The sequence below is a fragment of the Oncorhynchus keta genome, chromosome 10, assembly GCF_023373465.1.
Source record: "Oncorhynchus keta strain PuntledgeMale-10-30-2019 chromosome 10, Oket_V2, whole genome shotgun sequence".
Taxonomy (NCBI): Eukaryota; Metazoa; Chordata; class Actinopteri; order Salmoniformes; family Salmonidae; genus Oncorhynchus; species Oncorhynchus keta.
The window spans coordinates 60334486-60362292 of record NC_068430.1 but is presented as its reverse complement, the minus strand read 5'-3'; the positions used below and the strand labels follow the sequence as shown (position 1 = coordinate 60362292).

The 27807-nt window shown below is 40.7% G+C and overlaps 1 protein-coding gene across 10 annotated transcripts in view; it reads left to right on the top strand.

Moving 5' to 3' along the window:
- slc8a1a (solute carrier family 8 member 1a) overlaps positions 1-26123 on the top strand; it is a 47823-nt gene extending 21700 nt beyond the window's left edge. For 4 of the 10 annotated variants that reach the window (XM_035778851.2, XM_035778854.2, XM_035778852.2 and 1 more), the window contains 9 exons: positions 9322-9428; positions 11879-11899; positions 12332-12349; positions 12451-12465; positions 16408-16476; positions 17322-17449; positions 18068-18167; positions 19834-20106; positions 20443-26123. In XM_035778851.2, the coding sequence (XP_035634744.1) occupies positions 9322-9428; positions 11879-11899; positions 12332-12349; positions 12451-12465; positions 16408-16476; positions 17322-17449; positions 18068-18167; positions 19834-20106; positions 20443-20819 (1108 nt within the window). In that variant the 3' untranslated portion in view covers positions 20820-26123. Of the gene's footprint in view, positions 1-9321; positions 9429-10331; positions 10433-11878; positions 11900-12331; positions 12350-12450; positions 12466-16407; positions 16477-17321; positions 17450-18067; positions 18168-19833; positions 20107-20442 lie in introns of those variants that run through there. The other 6 variants (XM_035778857.2, XM_052527420.1, XM_035778859.2 and 3 more) reach the window with 6 other exon arrangements.
- Positions 26124-27807: the final 1684 nt, after the last annotated feature.

Here is a 27807-nt window from a genome sequence, read left to right as displayed (position 1 = left end):
CAGAGAGATAGGTAGGAGTAAGCCCATGTAATGCTTTGTAGGTTAGCAGTAAAACCTTGTAATCAGCCCTTGCCTTGTCAGGAAGCCAGTGTAGGGAGGCTAGCACTGGAATAATATGATCACATTTTTTGGTTCGAGTCAGGATTCTAGCAGCTGTATTTAGCACTAACTGAAGTTTATTTAGTGCTATATCCGGGTAGCCGGAAAGTAGAGCATTGCAGTAGTCTAACCTAGAAGTAACAAAAGCATGGATACATTATTCTGCATAATTTTTGGACAGAAAGTTTCTGATTTTTGCAATGTTACGTAGATGGAAAAAAGCTGTCCTTGAAACAATCTTGATATGTTCGTCAAAAGAGAGATCAGGGTCCAGAGTAACGCCGAGGTCCTTCACAGTTTTATTTGAGACGACTGTACAACCATTAAGATTAATTGTCAGATTCAACAGAAGATCTCTTTGTTTCTTGGGACCTAGAACAAGCATCTCTGTTTTGTCCGAGTTTAAAAGTAGAAAGTTTGCAGCCATCCACTTCCTTATGTCTGAAACACATGCTTCTAGCGAGGGCAATTTTGGGGCTTCACCATGTTTCATTGAAATGTACAGCTGTGTGTCATCCGCATAGCAGTGAAAGTTAACATTATGTTTTTGAATGACATCCCCAAGAGGTAAAATATATAATGAAAACTATAGTGGTCCTAAAACGAAACCTTGAGGAACACAGAAATGTACAGTTGATTTGTCAGAGGACAAACCATTCACAGAGACAAACTGATATCTTTCCGACAGATAAGATCTAAACCAGGCCAGAACTTGTCCATGTAGACCAATTTAGGTTTCCAATCTCTCCAAAAAAATGTGGTGATCGATGGTATAAATAGCAGCACTAAGGTCTAGGAGCACGAGGACAGATGCAGAGCCTCGGAATAAAAGGTCATTTACCACCTTCACAAGTGCAGTCTCAGTGCTATGATGGGGTCTAAAACCAGACTGAAGCATTTCGTATACATTATTTGTCTTCAGGAAGGCAGTGAGTTGCTGCGCAACAGCATTTTCAAACATTTTTGAGAGGAATGGAAGATTCGATATAGGCCAATAGTTTTTTCAATATTTTCTGGGTCAAGGTTTGGCTTTTTCAAGAGAGGCTTTATTACTGCCACTTTTAGTGAGTTTGGTACACGTCCGGTGGATAGAGAGCCGTTTATTATGTTCAACATAGCAGGGCCAAGCACAGGAAGCAGCTCTTTCAATAGTTTAGTTGGAATAGGGTCCAGTATGCAGCTTGAAGGTTTAGAGGCCATGATTATTTTCATCATTGTGTCAAGAGAGATAATACTAAAACACTTGAGTGTCTCTCTTGATCCTAGGTCCTGGCAGAGTTGTGCAGACCCAGGACAACTGAGCTTTAAAGGAATACGCAGAACATTGCCAAATGTCTGTCTGGAACTTCAGGAAAGTGCCAGATGCTTTGTGTTTGCATGCAGGCAACTCAACAAGTCATAGGGAGGGAATGGATCCCTTGTGCCTTGGCCTATGAGGTTGGGAGATGTGTATGTGAGGGGAATCCCAAGATGGCACTGTCGTAAAAGATGCTTAATGATTTTAATTCACAACCTGTTCGTGGGTTATCTTTCACACACTACTTCAACTTGAGCTTACCATGTATCCTGGCTGTCAGGAAGGCCATGGTTGTCCCCTAAGGCCAAGTGGCCTTGTCCCTAAAAGTTCTAGGACTGAAACCCACAAATTCCTAGAAAGCAGTGATGTCAAAGAAAGCATGTTTGAAAAATAAGATTGTACCACACTGAGCCAGGTGCATCCCAGTAGTTTTAAAGATGTTATGCTGACTGGACATCATTTTCTATTTGGTTTCTTCTCGTTTAGCATGACTGTTCATGTTCTTATAATAGTACTCATTTGGGTCTGGTCAACTCGATGGCTTTGCTAAGCTATTCTTTAGCACTTAATGTGTCTCAGAATAACTTGAAAATGGCAGATCTTGTCATTGATAAGCACCTTAATTGGAATGCAGTGGCTGTAGAGTAACGTGCTATACATGACTTCAGAGCTCAGGTTCTCCTCTTCACAGCGCTGCATGGGTTTTGACTGACAGCCATATAAACTTGAGCACTACACACGACAACAAGATGTTCCCATCCCTCCTGCTAATAGGGCTACTTTTGCACATTTGTTGTTGTCTGAGTGAGGGAAATGCTGTAAATCGAGAGGAGTCGATGTGTTCTGAAAGATGAGACATTGAGGGTTATAATAAATATCGCTTTGATGTGTGCTTCACATTTCCATATTTGAAGACATACATTTACAGTATCAAGCTTTATGAGCGCTGTTTGATCCACAGTTACAAGGCCGATATGCGTTATACCCTGGGTTGTCCTGAACACAATGAGCTTATGTTTGTCGTATTGTGAAGAAAATGAGATGCGAACACGCACTTAAATACACTAATTCTATATGCACCAAAATTACAATCTGTTTGTCTGAAGTGCCTTTTCAAAGCCTAACCATGTACAATCTTATTTTATAACTTAGCCCGCCATGTTGTCAATAAAATAAGCTTTCAAAAGATGCCCACCTGACCCAGATTGCAATTCATAATGGAACGTAATTGTGTTACGGTGCTGTGTTCCAAACAGAAGACTATAAGTGGGCTTGCTTCAGTTCCTTAATGGCAAAGCTAGGAGAGCTTAAAAGAACACCTTATAGTTAGTTGATGGCTCTTTCCTTGAGTCATAAAAGGGCATTGAAATTACTTAGGAAATGTGCAGTTTGGAGAGGTGTGTGGCCACCTGGAAACACCAGTTAGACCTCTCACTCAAACCCTTGTCATTGTTTTTTTCTTAGTTTGCGCCAATCCAACATTTCAGTGAACATTCTTAGTATGTTACTGAATGTAACCAGAGTATTTTCAGATTTTGTTATTGACAAAGACTGTGAAAAGTACAGCAAATGTAAAATGCACATAAAATCAACAGTGTAATGTTTGGATTCAGTCTCGTGTCCTCACCTCTGGTTTATTATTTCCCCATAATCTCCAGTGTTCTCTTTCAGTTGCTACCATTGTCCTGCATATGCTTTTTTATAGTTCTGTTAGAAACATTTAAATGTAGCCCTAACCAAATAGGCCAATTTCCACAAGTGTAAGGGTTTTTAAACCATTCATTTTTATTCAATTCTGGTCACAGTAAAGCCTACTCTGAACTTGAGTCTTTCGCAAATCGGACATTAAAGTATAACTATCTGGGGCTGTCTTTCACTGGAAATAAAATTGTCAAGGAAGGTAACTGACGTTGACAAGGCCACTGGTGTTGACATTCAGTGGCAGTGTGACCGTTGACACTGCCTGTTTTGTGGGATGGATGCCTTTGAGTGGGAGTATGGAAGTGCTGAGGACTGGGGAGATGCTGGCTCGCAGCTGGTGGTTGGCCCTGAGTCAAGCAGCGCATCGGCTGATTTGACTCAGTTGGAGGGCTGGCTCTTAGGGATAGGATTGACATGGTGCTAAGAAGCCAGAGGAACATTTTCTCTCCTCCCCTTGTCCCCATCTCCTCTTTCTCTCACTCGTTTTTTTCTCTCTCCCACTCTCTCTGTCGTCCGCTTCTCTTTTCCCCTTTATGTCCTCTCTGCCCCCCCCCCTCTTTCTCTCTCTCTCTCTCTCTCTCTCTCTCTCTCTCTCTCTCTCTCTCAATTCAATTCAAGGGGCTTCTCTCTCTCTCTCTCTCTCTCTCTCTCTCTCTCTCTCTCTCTCTCTCTCTCTCTCTCTCTCTCTCTCTCTCTCTCTCTCTCTCTCTCTCTCTCTCTCTCTCTCTCTCTCTCTCTCTCTCTCTCTCTCTTACTGTCATTGCCATTCAGTCGCTCTGTCATGACTCACCCATTGTCAGTCAGTCTCCCCCCCCTCTCTCTGTATCTCTCAGTTAAACTGCTTGTACACTTGGCTTCTGCAAAAGTTACATCCAGAACTTGCCTTTGACAAAGCTGTGAGGAGGCTGTCACATGTAATCCTGCTCAGAGCCAACACTAGAAATAGCCCCTCCTTTTTCAAACCGACTGCTCAACAGGGTTGTTTGCCTCCAACTTTAACTTTGTTGCGCATCCTTGACAAAGGGGACTTTATCTCTTCAATAGCCAGTTGAAATGTGGAGACATTCCTATACCCGGTTCCCCTTGCTTGTGAGAGTAACAATGGCTCACTAGGGGGGTCTCTCTGTTGATTTTTGCCAAATTAGTATTAGTTTGCAGGCTGTACCTGTTTGAAGTTACTGTTTCAGACTGTGGCTATTTGATCATAATGTAGGCCTACTAGAGTGACCTACCATCAAAAACAATGGAGAAAATGCATCCATAACATTTTAACATGGAAATAGCTGTCAGCTCCTTGTCTGAAGGACAAGTGGATGAACAGGTTAATGCCAAGCCTATACTGAACACCACACATTGGCTGCTACTGTAAGCTTATGAACCATCCCTCCAACTGAGTCAAATCAGCCGATGCACTGTTTGAAACAGGTTCATGTCAAGCCTCACATGTCTTTTTCAAAAGTCAAGGAATGTAGACCTACATTGAACACCACACATTGGCTGCTACTGTAGGCTGACAGTAGCAGTCAATGAATGTGTGGTGTTCAATGTATGCTTGACATGAACCTGTTTATCCACTTGTCCGTCAGACAAGGAGGTGACTGCAAATGTTGTTGTGCTGTTTGATGCAAGAAACCACTTTACAAAATAAAATGCATTATCATTCCCATTCCATTATTACAGAGAATCAGAGAAAGTATGCTCCCCTCTGCCTAGTGGCTGCTTAGCTTATTCAAGCCTGTTTCAAAATACAACACTGCTCCTTTAAGACAAAAAAAAAGCTCTTTACCGGACTCGCTTTTCAAAGATGTCTAAAAATGTACATGTTTTGTGCTCTTGTAGGAAGCTATCACACCCCCATTGCCGACTACAAATGATATATAACTGGGCTAATAACTCACTAACTAGCAAAGGATATGAACAAAATGTGCACACCTGGCTACATGCAGCTCTTGCTTTGATCTCAAAACAAACGCATCTACTCACGACGATATGTGAAAGGGAAAGACCTATTTGCATATAGGTCTGCAGCAGCTCTGATTGTTTATGCCATACAGGTCTGTGTAGAGAACGGCTGAGTCGTGCATGTCACTGCAATAGGATCCTACTCAGATGCGTTCTGCCTTTGCATTCTAAGTCTTGCGCAGGTCGTTTTGTTTCAGTACGTTGAATTGAAAGTGGCTAATATTGTGTTGATTCGATCACAATTCCCACAGTTGATAGTGTTAACTAAGGGGGAAAACTGTAGAAAGTTGAGTAAGGTTCAATCTCGTGCTTCTCTGTGTGGCAGTCTTGGGGGAGCTGCGCGGGTGGATTTAAAATAACTAAAACCAAATCTAAACTGTGTAGAAATGATAGTGGACCTACAATGTATTCATATAGTTTGACTGTCCAGCTCACTAATAATCACTGCACAGTCAATAGTCAATACACAAGCGTTCAAAAGTTTGGGGTCACTTAGAAATGTCCTTCTTTTTAAATTTTTTATTTATTTCTTCTTTAATCAGAACAACAGCTTTCAGCTGTGCTAACATAATTGCAAAAGTGTTTTCTAATGATCAATTTGCCTTTTAAAATTATGAACTTGGAATAACTAACACAACGTGCCATTGGAACACAGGAGTGATGGTTACTGATAATTGGCCTCTGTACGCCTATGTAGATATTCCATTAAAAATCAGCCATTTCCAGCTACAATAGTCATTTACAACATTAACAATGTCAACACTGTATTTCTGACCAATTTGATGTCATTTGAATGGACAAAAAATGTGCTTTTCTTTCAAAAACAAGGGCATTTCCAAGTGACCTCAAACTTTTCAACGGTAGTGTACATTAGTACAGTTTCTTGACTCTCCAAATCTCTAATAATCGCTAGACAGTCAGGAAGCATCGAAAATTCCCAAAACTATGGAATTTTGATGGCAAGGAAGCATAACCAATTTTCAGTGCGGCCCACCGGACCTCGTAGAAGACCGAATGCGGCACCTGGGCAAAATTACTTTGACACCCCTGGTTTAATCCATGACACCCAGGGCTGCCTGAGAGGGTGAATAGGAAGTGTCACAAGAGGAAATGACTGACTCCCTGTTATGTCACCTAAGGACCCACCCAGCAGGACTCTTGCTATTTCCTTTCACCAGAGACTCATTCACTTCTGTGGCACCAAGAGGCCGTTGATCAATAATTCATGTTAATCTTAGTCAATCACGTGAACATCAGCTTAATGAAGCTATAAAAAGGTCCTCTGTCACTTAGTAGTTGACTTTGAGTAATGGGCAATTCCAGCGTGATGGATGTGACATTTCCACACCAAATCATAAATTAAATTTCTCACAGAATAGACAAACAAAACGTTAATTAAACTGTTGCATGCTCAGGTTGACTATCCCACATAATTGCCCTAATTCTAATCAGTTTGGAGGTTCCAATAAGTTTGAACTAGTTTGTGATTTGGCAATCCCTCTCTAGCTTCCACCTAATGAGGTTTTGAAAAAGTAAGCAAAGTATTTGGGTTCCAGAGTGGCGCCGCTGTCTAAGGAACTGCATTCCAGCACTAGAAGTGTCACTACAGACCCTGGTTTGATTCCAGGCTGTATCACAACTGGCCGTGATTGGGAGTCCCATAGGGTGGTGCACAATTGGCCCAGTGGCGTCCGGGTTAGGGTTTGGCTGGGGTAGGCTGTCATTGTAAATAAGAATTTGTTCTTATCTGACTTGCCTAGTTAAATAAAGGTTCAATATTACATTATTACTGACAATTCATCCTTACTGTATTCACACTGTGTAATATTAGCTTCCAGTCATCTCGTAGCCTCTAACCCAAAAACCATGTAATGTTAGGAACAATGTAAGAGCAAAACCAGCATACCTCCAATATGCCTATGAGAATATACCTACAAATCACTGTGGAACCCACGTTTGCCAGCCTGGTCTCATAGAGTAGACGTAACATAGTAAATGTAAATCCGAGATACTGAAATTAGTATGAAATGATACGTTTGTTATGGTTATATAAGACAGATGTTGACTTACTGTGGTGGTTGGTCAGGGTGGATGGTAGTTCCATATAGCTCAGTTGGTTGAGCATTGCGCTTGCAACGCCAGGGTTGTTGGTTTGAGTCCCACGGGGGACCAGTATGAAAAAAGTATTTAAATGTATGCACTCACTACTGTAAATAGCTCTGGATAAGAGCGTCTCCTAAATGACTAAAATGTAAAATGATGGGTTGGCTTATAATGTGAACATCTAGCAACCCAAAGGTTGTGAGACCAAATCTCATTACGGACAACTGTAGCTACTTCACAACTACTTAGCGTCTTAGCTAATACTGAACCTTAACCCATAGCCTCGCTAACATTACCCACCTAGCTAGAATTTCTAACATGTCATATGTTTTGGAAATTTGTAACATATTGTACATTTAGCAAATTTGTAACATATAATATGAATGGTAATTATTAACTTATCAAACTAAATGTGTGATGGACATCCACAAATTAATACTTAACATACAGAATGTAACATATCATACTAAATAGGAGTGTCTTGGATTTACATACAGAATAATATGAAATGGTCTGAGACCAGGTTGACTATACAGCATGTGTTTATTTTCTATGGCAATTTTCCCTTCCAAATGTTTTTGACATTTCCAGTTGCTACAAAGCAGCACTGTTTTATCAAGGGACAGTGTAATTCCATTCCAATTAATGACCCTGTTTATCCCACACTCTCTGAATATGTGTAAGCAATTAATATCGCACCAATGTTAACATAATGCCATTAGGACTCGTAATCAGTGTTTAGCCTACCTTTAATAAAGGAAATACATGTCAGACCATGGACATGTTCTGTTATTAGATGCAGTTAACTGCCCGATTTAAATGGTCCATCTTGTAAGGGGTGAAATGTGGCAAACACAGCAGTCTTGAAGTATCGCTCATCAACCATCCACCAGGTTACATTTTGTGTGTCACATGGATTGGCGGTTTATTTTATTAGGATGATAAATTGTCAACAAATCGTGGATGCATTTTCTCCATTGTTTTTGATGGTAGGCCACTCTAGTAGACCTACATTATGAACAAATAGCCACAGTCTGAAACTTGTCATAATCTGTTGTGATTATTTGCTATTATTTCAAATCCAAAAGCAAATGGCAATCTGCTACAGCAGCTAGTTTCTGCATTATTCAACATTAGCAATCAGACAATTAATAACTTATAAATTGGCAATGTCATCTCCTGTTTAGGGTCAAGGCAAGTAGAAAGACTTTTCTTTCAATGCTACCTACATAGTTTTTGTCATTACTTGTATATTTTGTCCAAGTTTATTAGTAGTGTGGTGTTTGGAGATATGTTCAGACATGTTTGGCTAGCTGTTAGAGCAAGAAGCCTGTCGTTTCCCTCTCACCTTACCCCTGGTCTGGTCTGGTCCCAGATCTGTTTGTGCTGTCTTGCCAAGTCCTATGGTCATTGTCATGAGTTGGATATACAGCACAAACATATCTGGGATCAGGCAATAATTTCCCCCTGGTTTAGTTTATAAACAATATGCAAGAGTGCATCTTCAACCCATGGGTGCTCTGTTTTTGTCTTGGAGAGTTGTTTTAGTCTCCATATTTGGGTAGCATAGCTGTCGAGAGTATCCTGGTCATTCTCAAACATGGGCCTGAGCCACAGTATAAGACTATAAAATAGACTGATAGACTCTCTAGGCCTTATTATAACTTATAATAACTTATAACATGACCTATTGTTGAGAAGAAGGAGGGAAAACATTTCCACCATGCCTGTCTGTACATAGTGTTCTTATAGGCCACAGGCCCTAACAGTACAATACAGCACTGCAAAGTCACACTCTAGAAAATATTTGTCTTGTTGTGAATTGTTGTGTCCCTCATTTGTCTTAAAATACTTTCATTCAGAACTTAAATTTAGTGTTTTGATGAAGCGATATATGGGGGTGTTTTCATTTTTCCATTACATTTTTGTATAAAATACATTAATTTCATTGTTTGTGATGTATTGTTTCCCCCCACCAGAATCGCTTAATGTCACCCTTACAACCCATCCTCCCATTTTGTTTTTGTGCTGTGAATTGTGTCGTTTGGCGATGCATGGCCCGTCGTTCTTCTTCCCTCATGTTCGCACTCTCCATACGCTGTTCTATCTGCAACCTTGTCTTCTTTCTCTCTCTTCCTCTCTCTCTCTCTTTGTTTCAGCAAAACTATACAGATCAATATAATCGATGACGAGGAATATGAGAAAAACAAGAACTTCTTCCTTGAGATGGGAGAGCCTGAGCTGCTGGAGATGAGTGAGAGGAAAGGTGGGGCGTTCCCTTCCCAGGCTTTGGTCCCAACCCTGTACCCCTTAACCCCGCCCCCATTCCATTCACCATGTATGGTGTCCCCTACTGGATCCATCCACTATTACTTTGTGCTTGCTTGCCCAGACCTACTGAATTGGGTATACATAGATAAAGGCCACATTTCCATCCTCCATGGAGCATTTTCCCAATCCTGGGAAAATTGAGAACAGAGGAGAACAGTTATAGGCAGGTTTTCCTACCCACTTGTCTTTTTTCATTGTTACCTTTCAACCATATTTGTGTAATGGTCAGGTGTATATTTCTTAATTATAAATCCCAAGATTGATTGGAGCCGAAACCAGCATACATAGTGGTCCTCCAGGACCAGCATTGATCCTAAAACAATTTTAGTCAGACCTAGACTACAGAGCACTTGTTCTGAGTAGTCACTGTTTTTTAGCTGTGACCTTTTATTTACCTCAGCACCTAGACAAAACAATATCAATGTTATGAGAGGTAAATACCAGGACATAACAATATCAAATGGACAGACAGAGCAATATTGATATTATGATCAGAGGTGAAGATCAATGAAGACAGTTGAGATGAAAAGTTTTCATCTTTAAACTCAAACTGAGATTCCAAAAAGAGTTCCAACTGTCCTTCCATGTATGCACCACGAGGAGGTACGGGTGTGCAACAGAGCACGACTTCCCCCCTGCCCCCGAACCCCGACAAACTGTTCCATCTGTACATCCATGGATGGCCCGGTGGATATCGAATCCAATCCAAATCCTTTTTGGTGTGTGTGTGTGTGTTTGTGAAACTTGCACAATCTATCCTTCCCCCTTCCCCCACCTCCCGCCCTCGTCCTTCACCTTGCCCTTTTTGTTTTGTACCTTGTCTTGTGTCCCCTTGCAGGAAGACCATAGCGGTTAGAATACTTGACCACGACGAATATGAAAGACAGGCCACATTCTACATAGAGCTGCAGGAGCCCCATTGGAAATGGCGATTGACAGGTGTGAGAGTAACTGAAAAGAGTAGAAGATGGGCTCAAGCTTCTGACCTCCTCCTGCTCTCCTTCCTCCCACTCCTTCCTTCTTACGCTCCTGTTCTTTTTTTTCACCCTCTTCTGCTCCCTCTCGTATTTTCTCTGCTGTCGCAAGGCTACCTACCCTCTCCTCTGGTTTCTTGTATTTCTACTGCCCCTGGTCAACACCGCTGTTCAGTCGGGGTGGGCTGAACAGGATTTGAGCAGAGTCAGAGAAGTTTCTTTCCCATCCTATGAGGCGTTCAGAGCGATAATAGCTTTTTGGTTGATAAACAAAGGAGGAACGTTGAGTGGTAGTGGTTGTATGCTCAAGAAGGTTCTGTAGAAATGTGTACCTCCACATGTTCTAGACCCTTAAGGGTCTTGTGGTCTTCAGCCAAGCAAATGGTCCGAGTTTACCCATTCCTAACCATACCCCGTGGGCACTAACTGTGTTCCACTGTTTCTGTTTGTGGTGTTGCTTGGAACACACACTCACAATACTCAAGAACGTTATGAGTTTTGCAGTGTGCATTTTGGACTTTGATTAACTCCTTACTGTAGGATTTTGGAAGAAACGCCATAATAACGTCTATATATGGTACCAACACATGTACTGAATCACCACTCTCAATGTATGGAAATGACTTTTTAACATATTTTCATTGTGCTAATGACAAAATGGAGTGTTGCAGTGGTTCAGTTATTAGGCACATTTTGCCATCATAGAGAAGTGATTGCAGTACATGTTTATTGTGGGCCCATTTCATTTAATATTTGTTTTATGTTGACCTCCAAATTAAGCTATGCCAGAGCCTAAGGCCCTGTTTCCCAAAACCCTCGTAACATTACATTTCCGAACATTAGGGACGGTGCATCGTTAAAACGCTCTTATGAGACTTCTCAGGAAACTTGGCCCAGAAGAGTACACTGCAGGTTAATGTTAGCGCATCATTTTGACAATAATCTGTTTTGACTTATTCAGTGTGCGTTTAGGCATCATTTGTCATTGTTTAAACTTTCATCCAGAGAAAACATTTAGCGTGTAACAAATACCACTATCAAACCCTTAATTTTATTTCAGAATGTGTTACATCTTTAAATACTCTTAGATATTGGGAATTGAAATTGTGCTTCTGAGATTTGATTGGCCCAAGTCTTTTATTGGCATTTAGTGTATAACATTTAGAGTCCTACAAGCCTGATTTGAAATTCAAAAACTTGCTAGACTTGTCTAGTCTGTAGTGAACAACAATCTAACCATGACATCTATATATTATAACTAACTTGCCTGATGGCTATAACTTTTTGCCGCCGGCTTGTGTATATTCATTCCTCTTGTTTTCCTTGCTACTTGTTTCCATTTCTCATGTTTCTCATGTCTCGTTTCTCTCTGCTCAACTGTCTCTTGTCTCATCTGTTTCCATCCTATCAGCTGTGTTGCTTCAAGAAATTGGTAAGCAGTCTACGTTTTCTCGCTAGTCTGCTCTGGTGTGCTGTCACACTCTTTGTTTCCCCTCGCTTCTGAAGTCACTTATTACTTCAAATGTCAATCATTGTCTGTTACTGTTGTCGTGACGTGTCAAGCGTGCAAACACTGGCAGTCCCTGTACATGGTAACCTTCTACGGAAGGGTAAATACATTTCCTGAATGATGTTCTCAGTTGCAAGTAAACATGTGTAACTGTTCTTATTAAAGAGTGATTTAGAGTGAGTTGGAAGTAGGCCTATACAGTATTTTTATTCCTAGAGTTTAATTATCATTTGCTTTTTCAAAATGTGTCATTAATCAATAATACTATTAAGATACTTCATTTAAAACTAATACCCACTCACAACCAAAAGGCATGCTTTGATTTATTTTCTTTATTTTTTTTTATGGTTTTAGGTGGATTCGTGAAGACAGGTATGGTATATTACTATTGCAAAAAAAGTATATTATTTGGATTCCATGTATATATTGATTGATTGATTAATTAATGGGTCATTTTTTATTAATTTTAATAGACAAAAGGCTTTATGGTAAGAGACGATTCAGTGTTGCAATTGGTTGCTTTAAATCGTTGCCGTTTAAAGCAAGTCAAATTCAAGTAACATATGTGTCACCTTTGTGAGAATCGTGCGTTCTCCTACCCACTACTAATGGCACAAGACTTTCAGGCTACTCTTTCATTGTTTAGACTATCTTTGTAAATATGTCTATTTACACAGAGACATTTATAACAAACCGATGTAATATATTGATTATATTGAGAATGCTCTGATAGACTTTACTTGATTTGAGCATGGCATATTTTCAAATCAAATATACTCCAAAGACAGCACTGAGTACACTTGAATGGATATGTTTTGTGTACTACTGTAGTACTACTATAGTATTTTCTTTGGTGAGTACTAGAAATGTAGTTTGTTTGGTTTGCACTTTGGTTTGTGGCACTTCCAGGCATTCAATGTGTAGGCCTATCCTATCACTGAATGAGTCACACTTCACTGTGTGCGAAAGAGTGTGAAAGATGATGAATGCGTGTGTGCGACCTCACTGTGTGTTCATGTAGACGTGTACCAGTGGGGTGAGGGGAGGACGGCTCATAATAAAGGCTGGAATGGAGTCAATGGAGTGGTATTAACCGTATGGAAACCACGTCTTTGATGTGTTTAATACCATGCCATTGACAGGGTCGGGGAGCAACGGATTGCATGTAATCTGTTACATGTAAGGGATTACAAAAAAACTGGTAACTGTAATCTGTTACATTACCAGAAAACATTGTGTAATCAGATTACAGATACTTTTGAAAAACTAGATGATTACTTTGAGGATTACTTTTCAATTCAGAAAGGATGTTTGCGAAAAAAAATATCTTTGACCCTTCTCTGTTTTGTCAATGACATTCAACTCAGCATTGAAAAAAGGCGCACATTTAAATTTGTTCCACCTGAGCGAGTCTGACCACTATGATGACACGCCAAATGTGTTTGATGGATCATGGGAAAAGAGCAGGAAAATGCTTTTGTAGGCTAGTCCAAGCTATGTCTTCCGATGGTGCGACTGCTGTCGGCATCCAAAGACTATCCCATTTGAATAAACGCTTGAAGGTAAGGATGACAGCAGTGTAGTGTACGGCGATACGGATATCATGTATTATTGATATCTACATAGCGCATTGACGTGAATCACACTGCTGCTCTCTCATTTAGCTATTTGCACCTCATGAATTGTGGTTGTTGTGGATAGCTGCTCACAAATCTAAATGTGTAATGGAACCCAATAATGGTTGAATTCAAGAAGTTCAAGCTGCCTATCAATCATTGTTTTTGAAACCAGTCAGTGAAAAATGTATTCTTGCAACAGCTGCATAGTGCAGATCCCAGCCTATGGAATAAAAGTGGGGCTTTTACTGCTCAATCTAATTCTTTCGGATAAAAAATGGACATACTGAGCGCATTCTGTGGTCCTTTAACGGTTGGGTCGTGAACCGTTAATGGTAGGGTCACACTATTCATCAGGGTTCAATCAAGTCTTTTGGGAATGCAATTTCCACAAACACTTTGTACTTACTCAACTGTATACAGTAGGCTAATTGCAGATAAGGTAAATACAACAATGTAATGAACTAGCTCAATTCTGGTTCAAATCTTTTCATGTCTCCAGAAACTTGAGTTGAATTGCCCCTATTTTACAAGGAAATAGAAATTCATAAAGCTTACACACTTTAATCATGGTAATTTAGGTATTACAAATGATTCATGAATGGTTTATGAATGTGTTCTTTGTTGTGTAAGGTGTGACCAGTTGTAATACCATCTAACATGCCTGGCGATTACTGTATGTGCTGTAGTACAGTTGAAGTCAGAAGTTTACATACACTTAGGTTGGAGTCATCTAAAATGTTTTTTCAAATGTCTTGTTAACAAACTATAGTTTTGGCAAGTCGGTTAGGACATCTACTTTGTGCATGACACCAGTAATTGTTCCAACAATTGTTTACAGGCAGATTATTTCACTTATAATTCACTGTATCACAATTCCAGTGGGTCAGAAGTTTACATGCACTAAGTTGACTGTGTCTTTAAACAGTTTGGAAAATTCCAAAAAATTATGTCATGGCTTTAGAAGCTTCTGATAGGCTAATTGACATCATTTGAGTCAATTGGAGGTGTACCTGTGGATGTATTTCAAGGCCTACCTTCAAACTCAGTCCCTCTTTGCTTGACGTCATGGGAAAATCAAAAGAAATCAGCAGACCTCCACAAGTCTGGTTCATCCTTGGAAGCAATTTCCAAATGCCTGAAAGTACAACGTTCATCTGTACAAATAATAGTACGCAAGTATAAACACCGTGGGACGACACAGCCGTCATACCGCTCAGGAAGGAGACACATTCTGTCTTCTAGAGATTAACGTACTTTGGTGCGAAAAGTGCAAATCAATCCCAGAACAAGAGCAAAGGACCTTGTGAAGATGCTGGAGGAAACAGGTACACAAGTATCTATATCCACGGTGAAACGAGTCCTATATCGACATAACCTTAAAGGCCGCTCAGCAAGGAAGAAGCTAATGCTCCAAAACCGCCATAAAAAAGCTAGACTACCGTTTGCAAATGCATATGGGGACAAAGATCGTACTTTTTGGAGAAATGTCTTCTGGTCTGATGAAACAAAAATAAAACTGTTTCGCCATGATGACCATCGTTATGTTTGGAGGGAAAAGGGGGAAGCTTGCAAGCCGAAGAGCATCATCCCAACCGTGAAGCACTGGGGTGGCAGCATCATGATGTGGGGGTGCTTTGCTGCAGGAGGGACTGGTGCACTTCACAAAATATATGGCATCATGAGGTAGGGAAAATTATGTGGATATATTGAAGCAACATCTCAAGACATCAGTTAAAGCTTGGTCGCAAATGGGTCTTCCAAATGGACAATGATCCCAAATATACCTACAAAGTGTTGTCCTTAAGCCATTTTGCCACAAAAGCCAAGTTGTTGGAGTGGCCATCACAAAGCCCTGACCTCAATCCTATAGAAAATGTGTAGGCAGAACTGAAAAAAACGTGTGCGAGCAAGGAAGCCTACCTTCCTGACTCTGTTATACCAGCTCTGTCAGGAGGAATGGGCCAAAATTCACCCAACTTATTGTGGGAAGCTTGTGGAAGGCTACCCAAAACATTTGACCCAAGTTAAACAATTTAAAGGCAATGCTACCAAATACTAATTTAGTGTATGTAAACTTGTGACCCACTGGGAATGTGATGAAAGAAATCAAATCTGAAATAATTCATTCTCACTATTATTATTCTGACATTTCACATTCATAAAATAAAGTGGTAATCTGAATTGACCTAAAACAAGGAATTTTTACTAGGATTAAATGTCAGGAATTTTGAAAAACTGAGTTTAAATGTATTTGGCTAAGGTGTATGTAAACTTCCAACTTCAAATATGTGGTCACTCCGGTCCTGAAGATGTATTGAGTTTGCAGGATTTTGTTCCAGCCCAGCAATAACACAGTTGATAGCACTTAGCCTACACACTTCAATCAGCTCTTCGGTCTGGGCTGAGATTAGCTGAATCAGGTGTGTTAATGATGGGCAGGAACAAAACTTTTCACATTCAGTTACTCTTCAGGAGGAGTGTTTGGATCCAATGCTATATGAAAAACAATCTTTTCAATGAAACACAGTCACTGGTTTTCCCCGGATAACTTTAAAAACATATTTCCTCTAAAGCTGCAACTTTAACAAAAGTCTCAAAGCAAATGTACTCGAACTCATGTACTCAACAAAGTAAAGTTTACAGTGGGATCAAAGAATCTCAACAGCTTTTCATTTGAAACGTGCGTTCCTCCACCATAATATTGTGAAATATATTGGATAGTGTTTTTGACTTATCCGGAAACCTTTAAAACTGTTCTTTTTTAATCTAATGGGGGCTCTTTGTGCAATGAACTGTGAACTTGTCCCTCAGGCAGGGACGTCTACCGGAAAGTGCAGGGTAGGGATAACCCTGTCCCCGCCACCATTATCAGCATTGCAGGTATACATTCTCCCTTTGTACTCTCCATCCTCCCCTCACTTCTCTATCGCCTCGCTCTCCTCTATCCTCCCTCTCACCATCCATGTGCCGGTGTTTTGTCAAAGGCTGTACATACGCCACTGTGTGACTCACGAGTTCTCTGTCACGGTCGTCTCAATACTGCCTCCGGCTGGAAATCTCTGCGAAATAACAGTCTGCTATTTTATTTCCAGTGTCACTCTGAAAGAACACCCTTTCTCCATCAGCTCAGTATGTCTCTGCTTCTGCTTCGGTGACTAGCTTTGGGCCAGTCAAATGGCTAGATTGTCATAGCAAAGCTAATAGTCAGTATCATGCAGCTATTGCACATTTGCCTCTTTCACACACCTTTGTGGCTTCTCCTACCACAGATCGTTTATGTAGCCTGTGAATGCACATTTTTCCTAGTCCTCACTTTACCATTGCTCAGTTAGCATAAACAGAGCACAAGAAGGTACACTTGCAACAGAAACCTGGACTCAAGTGACATTTTCACACTTATGAGCCTCTCTAAACATAGCCAAGCTGAACTGTTATGCTCTGGCCAGGTTATGCATCCACCACAGTAGCTGGAACTGTGCTAGAAAGGATTATGGGAAAATTAAATATCCAAGGCAGCATAGTATTTAGCAGAATATTTTGAAAAGTGTAAAGGTTTTCAAGAGCAAGTGTTGAACAGTCAACAGCTACCTTGGCCACTCACGGAAACACATGAATGGCCTCTTATGGGTATCGTCCTTGTCATGGCCGCTAACCACCCAAATGTGTTCTCTCGTCCCTTCCTCTTTCTTTCTCCATCTCTATCTTTCTCCCCCTCTCTCCCTCAGAGGAAGGGGACGAGGAAGCTCTCTCCAAGAAGGAGGAGGAGGAACGCCGCATCGCTGAGATGGGCCGGCCTACCCTCGGGGAGCACGTCAAACTGGAAGTTGTCATCGAGGAGTCGTATGAGTTCAAGGTACGAGACCACACTTCCGCTTTGGTCTGTTTCTGAGGCGCTCTATTTTTACTAGATTAATGACTACCTTTTGGTTTCTTCGAAGTTTCCTGGTTACTAAAATGTTCCCCTGATTTTAGTTTTAGTGACACAAAAAGCAATGTACAGTGTAGATAATCATTGCCATATCTAAAACGCTGTGAAATATATTTGGATTAACCCAAAAGATTGTATTTCCCATTACTTACAGTAAGTCATACCTCTGTCTTAAGTGGTATCTCCCATCTTGTCAATCCAAAAGGTGTACTGATACTGTAAGTTCCATATTCCACATGAAAGAGACAGTGATCAGGATGAACATTTTGGAATTTGAGCATTAAAAATGTCTTTGTAGTTTGGGGTAGTTTTAGGGGTAGGAGTCAGGGTATGTTTTGAGGTTGATATAGTGGATGTGAAATGGTTTGGCTCACAGTCTGCCCTGATAAATCAACCTGGTTTGTCTTTATTGTATTTTATAGACTTGTACATCATGTTCACCGCCAAGGTGTATTCACTGGGCATGTATCTGTGTTTGTGGAATGCTAAATAAGCAGGATTGAGGATTAATAGACTAAAATATTCTCTTCTGGTGCCCCACAGAACACAGTGGATAAGCTGATTAAGAAGACCAACTTGGCTCTATTGATTGGAACCAATAGCTGGAGGCAGCAGTTTATGGAAGCTATCACAGTCAGCTCTGGTAAGCAGATAAATCAATCAATCATTTCATTGGCAGCCTATAGAGCTTTTTTTTTTAGAAAAGTGTTTGTAACAAATTGCCTAACAAACAAACCAGGCCTAAAGCCCAAAAGAGCAAGCCACACTAGAGTGGCAGGGGAACACTCCCTAGGTCTAGGAAGTGCAGGGTAGCCTCTTAAACATAACACCATCATGCGTCCCAAATGGCATCATATTCCCTTTATAGTGCACTACTTTTTGACCAAGGCCTATAGGGCTCTGTTGAAAAGTAGTGTACTATAGGGAGTAGGTTGCCATTTGGGACGCAACCTACATTCTGATTCTTGGACAACAATACGGGATTATGTATTCAGAGCTAAATCAAATCTTGTCCAAAAGATGTTATTTTCCTTTCATATCACATTTGTCTTAATTGGCTACACAATCACCCTAGCCACAATGCCATCCGAAGCACATTTCAATGCACTGTTGATTTATCAGCGGAGCAGCGCCGAAGCACAACGAACTCATCAAGCAACACACACACACACACACACACACCCACACAAACTCACACACACAATCACATATACACATATCTCACACACACACAAAGTTCCACTGAGAGCCTGAGTGAAGAAGACAAAGCTTGTTAGACATGGGGGTGCACTCCAGAGGAGATTCCTCCAGGGCTAGTAATGCGATCATTAAAAAGTCCATGTAGTGAATTAGTCTGCTCGTGGGGTTCTAAACTACATGTATGTGTGTGGCCGTGTGTTTGTGGCCATGTCCAGAATCAGGCTTTCCTACTACTTACTTAAACTGCATATTGTGTGCTAGTACCACATACTGTTTAGAAAATAAACAAATTCAGTAAGCAACAAATATCAGCATAGTAGGCTCCTGAGAATGCATCATCTAATGAGCAATCACGTTTATTCCCGCCTTTCGTTCTTTTTGGTACAGCACGTCCCCTCAGCTGATTATCAGCTGAAGATTATCTTCCTCAAAAGTGTACGGTGAATTCTACTAGCTGACAAGCTGAAATTAGTATGGCATCCTGCCATTTAAAGCATCCAAACATTTTGAAATTTCACATACTATAAAACACACACGCCCCCACGTATGCATAGAAACAAGCATTGAAACAGGTATTGAAATGCAGGCCTATGTCTTGAGACATACTCATGGACACGACATGTATTGTATTAGCAAAAATACACACAAACACAGACACACACTCACACACAAAATGTGACCATTTCCTGCTCCCATGCAGAGAAACGCATTCAGATGGATTTTGCCCATCAGCTATTTTAAGCCACGCTGTCAGTCACCCTAATGAACTCTCCCATGGCTTCAGTGAGTAGAGATGTGGCTCACTGTCCCGACTTGATGTGATAAGAGGCTTCATTATTTGTGTAATGTGGAAATTCACTCTCCACACAGTCTGTAAGGAGTGGAGAGAGTGGGGCTAACGCTACTAGGACTGCCTGAACGTCTGTGTTTTAATTTAGAATGGATTAGTGGTGGCTAGTTTCTCCTGGTCCACTCACAGTTTAAGACTTGTTTACTTACATTGCAGAGAAACTTAACATTGTAGCAGAGGTTTTAAACATGTTAAATGTTGAAATTCAACTACGAAGCTGGGGTTACAACACATCTGTCCTCCCCTCGAAATGTCTCAGGCGATGATGATGAGGACGAGTGCGGCGAGGAGAAGCTGCCCTCCTGCTTTGATTACGTCATGCACTTCCTCACCGTCTTCTGGAAGCTCCTGTTTGCCTTTGTGCCGCCCACCGACTACTGGAACGGCTGGGCCTGCTTCGTGGTCTCCATCAGTATGATTGGCCTGCTCACCGCCTTCATTGGAGACCTGGCCTCCCACTTTGGCTGTACCGTGGGCCTCAAGGACTCCGTGACCGCCGTGGTGTTTGTGGCGCTCGGGACGTCTGTGCCAGGTGTGTTCCATACATGCCACAATACACACAGACATGTATACACACACGGTGGGTCTTATTAGGACTCTGTCACCGATCTAGTGTTTGCGGCATTGGGACGCCAGGTTAGTAACATACACCATCTAACTCTACACTCTCATGACAGGGTTTTATCACAATTAGGCATTGTCACTCCTAAAAGCAGTGCTTTGTATGAAGTGTTCTTGAGTAGTACACTATGTCATATCTCTTGTCATGCATGGACATCTAATTTTGGATCCATGTCACCCTACCTCCATTCACAATTCTTATTTTTCTTCCTTTCCCTTTCTCTTTATCTCTCTCTCACTCCCCCAGACACGTTTGCCAGCAAGGTAGCTGCAATCCAGGACCAGTATGCCGACGCCTCCATCGGCAACGTAACGGGCAGCAATGCCGTCAACGTCTTCTTGGGGATCGGCGTGGCCTGGTCCATCGCCGCCATCTACCACAATTCCAAGGGAAATGACTTCCGGGTGGATCCGGGCACCCTGGCCTTCTCCGTCACCCTATTCACCATCTTCGCCTTTGTCGCCGTGGCCGTGCTGATGTACCGGCGCCGGCCTGAGATTGGGGGCGAGCTGGGTGGGCCCCGGGGCCCCAAAATCGCAACCACCTGTCTCTTCTTCAGCCTGTGGCTCATGTACATCGTATTCTCCTCCCTGGAAGCTTATTGCCACATCAAGGGCTTCTAACTTCTCTATAAAGGATCTGAAAGCAAGATTCAAAAAGCAATATTTAAAAGATCTTTGAAAGCTTTAGCTTCTAGAGTCTTCAAAAGCTTCAGAAAGATCTTCGAAAGCTTCTTAGTATAAAAGGTCTTTATAAAGCTATTCAAAAGTATTTGAAAGCTTCTAAAATGAAATTGAAAGATTGAAAAAAATTATAATAATTATCGCTTTCATCCAAGACCTCTGAACTATGTACGATTAAATCCAAGGTTTTTGGAGGCAGGTCTCCTACGCCATTGACTACCACGTCCCGTTGTCCTAAATCTAACATCCATGACTTCCAATGCTTTAGCCAGCTACTGCCACATCCAAGACATGTGAAGAATCCACTACTACAACTAAAGGCCTCTAAACCAACAGGATGGTGGCCCAAAAAAATTCAAACGTGAAAACGGAGGGATTCTGTTTTTGTTTTTCTAACTATTAATTTAGTGTTTGTCCTCTAGCTCCTTCAATCCTGTTGTTGCAGCTTTTATTTTAAATGGAAGCTCTCTGTTGACTTTCATTGGATCAAGACTCCTAAGGCTGTGTATCCACAAATGTAATTTCAGATGAAGCAAAAAACTTGCTTGTTTGGTTATAAAGAACTTCAAAGCTATGCCTAAAAGTGCTGCTGGCTGGCGTCCACAATTTCGATTCAGTGCGCCCCCCCCCCCCAAAAAAATACACTAGACAAATATGTCATAATATTCCTGTAACACAGAAATGTGAGTGGTTGTTTAAATGCGAAGGGCATATGGATGATAAATACATAGTTACTGAGGTAAATACCTAAATGAGACTATAACTCCTGTTATGTCTACACAGTACAGTTGCAGTCATGACTACATCTCCAATACTACAGACACTAAAGGAACCTTTCTTTACTAGAAGAATGTCTTGATATAAAATGTCACTAATGCACATGTTATATATTTTTAGGAATTCCCCATGAAACATTTATCAGCGACAATACTATTATACTAGACAAGTCAATAAATTATGAATTAGAGTTGTGTAACGGGATTCTTCTGTCAAAGGAGTGGAGGACCAAAATGCAGCGTGGTTGAAATTCATGTTTGTTTTTAATAAGAAAACTATACATGAATAAACTACCAAAAAAACAAATGTGTAAACCCAAAACAGTCCCATGTGACACAAACACTGACACAGGAGACAATCACCCACAAAACCCAACACCAAACAGGTTACCTAAATATGGTTCCCAATCAGAGACAATGACTAACACCTGCCTCTGATTGAGAACCATATCAGGCCAAACACAGAAACAGACAAACTAGACACACAACATAGAATGCCCACTCAGATCACACCCTGACCAAACAAAGCATAGAAACATACAAAGCAAACTATGGTCAGGGTGTGACAGTGAAATAAGCACTAAGGCTTTGTGAAATGTATTTACTGTATATCCTATAATGTCTTCTATGATCTTTCTTTTAATTGTGTTAAACATATTTCATTCAGTCGGCTTTGTCTGCTAACAGACCATTTTTACAATGAAGAGATTGTGAGAATGTTATATAGTGGAGACAAGTGTAAAAGATGAGAATATCACAGAATAATACACAGAGATGTTTTGTCAAAAGGGCATCTGAATTTTCACTAAAATAGATTTAACACAATTTACTAATTAAATATCATTGTAAAACAAACTAAACAGTGTAAATTGAAATCAAGTTTTATCAACAGAAAATATATAATTGGAAGGAATGAGCCTAGATATCTTTCAGTGAAAGCTTTTTGAAAATGTTTTTAGGAAAATGAATCAGCCTTTTCTAGCGTGGTTAGTTGAGTTGAAGATCTTTTGATTCTTATCAGACCTCTTATGACAACAATGATATCCTAAGACAAGGATACAGTATGGATCTTCCATATTTGGGTGAATAGGACTTCCATTGTAGTAAGACGATAAAGTCCAGAAAATGTATAATATGCCTTGGATGGGCAACTTCCTTGGATAGGCCTGCGGACCAATATATAAAAATAAATAAATCAATTCTTAGGAGCTTCGTTGGAGTCTCAATTTACAGTTGAGAGTTAGAATAATAGGATACACAAGGTGCAATTTCGACATTTGGTTGTGCATCAGCCTCCACCCGATGGCAAAATTGGTAGAATTGCATGAAATTAGCTATAAAACTGCAAATATTTCTCTCCGCCCCATGGCAAAATTAGTAGAACTGCATTAAATTAGTCGTAAAATAAAAAACTATTCTCTCTGCCCTGTTGCAAAATGTGTGGAATTGCAGCAAACTTGCTTTAAAACGGCAAAATTTCTCTACACCCCATGGCAACATGTGTAGAATTGCAGGAAATTAACTTAAAAACTTTAAATGTTTCTCTTCGCTGTCATGAGGGGTTCGCTAAAATGTTTTGTTCGCGGGGGGGTGGTATTGATGTGGGTACGCAGACCCACGAGCTACTGCAGTCCCTCATGATGAGGTCCATTGCTCATCCCTGAAGTAAGCTATCAAGATCTCCAAGACAGAGACTGCCAATCCCTTTTATATATTTGATGTCCCTAGCATCTTTCATTTTGTCTGTTAACTACTGCAGGTGACAGAGAAAACAACAAAAACTCTACAGTTGTGCTTCTTTCATAGAAAAGTCAAGAATGTCTTGTGTGTCAAGTTTAGTCATACATTGTTGTTGATTCCTTGTCCAGGTGTGCGGCGATGTTCACTTTAGCGCTGTGGTGAGCATAGTGTGCTAGTGTTGTCTATACCTCGTGTTGTCTATGTCTGAATAATCCTCAATGTTGGATTATCAATGTGCTACTTGTAAACTATATGCATGAGTGTAAACATAAGTGTATATAATAAGCCAGAGTTATCATTAACATTAGGGGACACATTTTGATAATGAGTAGTAATGGATTTGGGTTCATTAAGTTTGTTTTTGTGTGTTTGCTCCTGGAACAATGTCATCTGAAAGACTACACTCTTTACAGTAATGTGAACAAATCATTTTCTTATTTGTATGAAAGGCAATATCTCATACTCTTGTGTTGATGATAGTTATTCGTTCTGTCCAAAACGACATTGCTCTGCTTGAGTTTGCTGATGTCAAGTTTGAGGAAAAGACGAAGCAGTACTTTTGTCTGTGTTATCTTTTTTGTATATAGTGTACAGTGTTGTCAAAGTGAGGTAGTTGGCCTCAATGTTGAAAATACAAGATTCAAGCTATTTATTTTCCTACCCTTTGGGGACACACGAATAGCTAATGTTACCTTCCAGGGGAGCTGCGTTTGAATTGACTTTCACCCCTCTTTTCCTCTATAGTTCTGAATGAGTCTGGGTGGTTCTCAAGGTCCTTGAAGAGGCATTTATATCCTTTCTTGCAATGGAAGTTGTCTTGTCATCATTCAGGGGCCAAAACGGATACATACTACAGAGTGAATTCAGCCAAACCTAAAAAAGAAGTATCACTTTATCAGTATTGTGTGAATGCATGTAACTTCTTGCACAGTTTTGACTGGTTTAAACAAAACAAAAGGAATCGAGCCCAATTTGTTTTCTCTCACATTAAGCACATTGATTCACTATTAGGACAGCTGATGCGTAAAAAATAGCCATATTATAGCATCTGTTTATTTCACCTTTCTCATTGTTCCTATTAGTGATGTCACACACATTGACAATATTTGATTGATTCACTCTTCCTCAGCTTGTCACAAGCCTAGGCCCACCTCTAGACTCGTTGTTTTATGTATTAACATTGGTCATGTATACTGTATAGCCTGGTCCCCTTCTGTAACTGTGCTGTAAGCCAACTTTCTATTCTGTCCTTGTCAAGCTACACATACACTATATATACATATGGAAACCCCTTCAAATTAGTGGATTCATGTATTTCAGCAAACACCAGTTCCTGACAGGTGTATTAAATCGATCACAAAGCCATAGACAAACATTGGCAGTAGAATGGCCTTACTGAAGAGCTCAGTGACTTTCAACATGGCACCGTCATAGGATGCCGAATTAACAGCAAGTCAGTTAATCAAATTTCTGCCCTGCAAGTGCTGCCCCGCTCAATTGTACGTGCTGTTATTGTGAAGTGGAAACATGTAGGTACAACAACGACTCAGCTGCGAAGTGGTAGGCCACACAAGCTCACAGAACGGGACCGCCGAGTGCTGAAGTGCGCAGCGCGTGAAAATCGTCTGTCCTCAGTTGCAACACTCACTAGGGAGTTCCAAACTGCCTCTGGAGGCAGCGTCAAGATCTTCATGAAATGGGTTTCCATGGCCGAGCAGTCGCACACAAGCTTAAGATCACCACGGTCAATTTCAAGCGTCGGCTGGAGTGGTGTAAAGCTCATCGCCATTGGACTCTGGAGCAGTGGAAATGCGTTCTTTGGAGTGATGAATCACCCTTCACCATCTGGCAGTCTGATGGATGAATCTGGGTTTGGCAGATGCCAGGAGAACACTATCTGCCCCAATGCATAGTGCCAACTGTAAAGTTTGGTGGAGGAGGAATAATGGTCTAGGGCTGTTTTCATGATTCGGGCTAGGCCCCTTAGTTCCAGTGAAGGGAAATGTTGACACTACAGCATACAATGACATTCTAGACAATTATGTGCTTTCCACTTTGTGGCAACAATTTGGGGAAGGAACTTTCCTGTTTCACATGACAATGCCCCCGTGCACAAAGCGAGGTCCATATAGAAATATTTTGTCGAGATCGGTGTGGAAGAACTTGACTGGCATGCACAGAGCCCTGACCTCAACCCCATCGAACCTTTGGGATGAATTGAAACGCCGACTGCGAGCCAGGCCTAATTGCCCAACATCAGTGCCCAAGTCCCCGCAGCAATGTTCCAATATCTAGTGTAAAGCCTTCCTAGCAGAATGGAGGCTGTTATAGCAGCAAAGGGGGGACCAACTCTATTTTAATGCCCATGATTTTGGAATGAGATGCTCAACGAGCAGGTGTCCACATACCTTTGGTCATGTAGTGTACATCCTGTATGACAAGGAACGAACACAGAGAGGAGTTGGCAAAAGCGTAAACAGACTGGACCACCAGGCTAGGTAATAAGAGCACCATATTTCTCTCATAATGCTTGTTCTAGGTTTCATTGAGTGTTTTATTTTATTTATCAGGGTTTTTGTTTTAAATGTATTTGTTTGCTGTTAAAATGTATTTGAATGTCATGATTTTTCTTTCATTGTGCACGAAAAACAGGAGGGACGTACACAATCTGTAATGTGTACCATGGCTGAATTAGTTCTGTCGCAGAAAATAAAAGTTTTGAAACCTAGCTTTCTTCAGGGAAATCAGTAGAGTTGTTATTGGTATGTACATGATTGTGTATGACGTTAGGAGTTGGGTATTTGGTCAAATAGATGTTTCTGATAAACAGAAAGTTGTCTCCCCCTTCTGGTACATTTAGCTGATACTGTATTGACAAAACCTTAAGATACATATTTCTGTATTCTCTTACAATATTTGGACATTTTGCCCTTCAAAAATGTTTAGATTTTTACCATTTTGAAAAAATGACAAAATATGAATCTGATTGTATAAAATGTCCTTTAAACGTCTCTGTGTGTGCAGGTCAACCAGAAGAGATTCATGAAACGGCAATCTGCAGTTAACACAATAACAAAGCGGTCACCCTTTAGTCGGGGCTATGGATGCAAGGACTGACCATCACTGAGATCAAAATGATCGTTTTAACCATGTTTTGAAGCTATACAGTGTCTGTTTACAATTACATTGTCAACAAATAAGTAAGTAAAACAAACATAGCTTTTGGGTCCTGATAGGGTTAAAGGACATTTTTATACAATCAGATTAATATTTTGACATTTTCAAAATGGTAAATATCTAAACATTTCTGAAGTGCAAAAAGTCCAAATCCTGTAAAGGAATACAGTAATATGTATCTTAGACCAGGGGAGAACGACTGCCCCCTCGCATTGAGGATTTCAAGTTGAAAGCCGACCGAGGTACTGCAGGCTGCCATTAGCAACTAAATTGTCCTTATAACTTCTTCTGTGTGCAATTTCAAAAGAATCCGTTGAAAGACATACACCTAGTGTATTAGAACCAATTATTGGTACCATGATTGTGTTCAATGTTTGTTTTTTTGTATACCCATGAATATTGACCACATAGATCGCCGTTTCCTCATTCACTATAATGGGGGATTGTGTTTTCTGGAAACAATACATGCCGTGCTTCGGTCGGCCTTCAACATGAAATCCTCAATGCTATAGGGGGCAGTCATTCTCCCCTGACTCAATGGAGGAGGCAGCACTGAGCTAGCCTGCAATGTCACTTCCTAGAGAAGCGCTCAAACTGCACATGCAATGGTTTTTTTAAACTCCTTCATGTAGCAAGATGGTGACACGCTGAAATGACACTTCTTGATCTTTAAATGTGCCACTAAGCATTCTCATAGGAAACAATGGGGTGACGTCATCGATGGCTTCGTTGTTTAGTCTGTGGGTTAAACAGTTGATCTATGCACATGAGGCATTTATAGGTTATAATTTTCAAGAGTCAATGGCTTTATATTATTAATTTAAAAGTCCACAAATGGAAGTAGCAGTTGCAGATTGCCCAGCTGATGGAAAGGGTGGGAAACAGAGGCCCGGGAGTGAATCCAGCCAGAGAGGAAGAGGTTTTACTCAGCCCAAAATCTCTCCATGAAGATAAGCCCACGAAGTGAGGTCAATGAGAGTGTCAAATTTGGTCAACAAAAAAATGTAATTGCTAATTTTCTAAGCGAGGCTTATTTGATCGAAAAGGAGTTTCGTAATGGTTAGGTTGTTAGGAATGCACTGATATGGATGCAAATGGCATTTCGGCAACTTTGAAAAAAACAACTTTATGTTGGAGTTGTGCCTGTTGTCATAAAGATAGATAGAGGACGTATCATGGATATAACCTGTTTTAGCATGGACACTGCAATGGAGAGCTTCCACGATTTTAAAGTA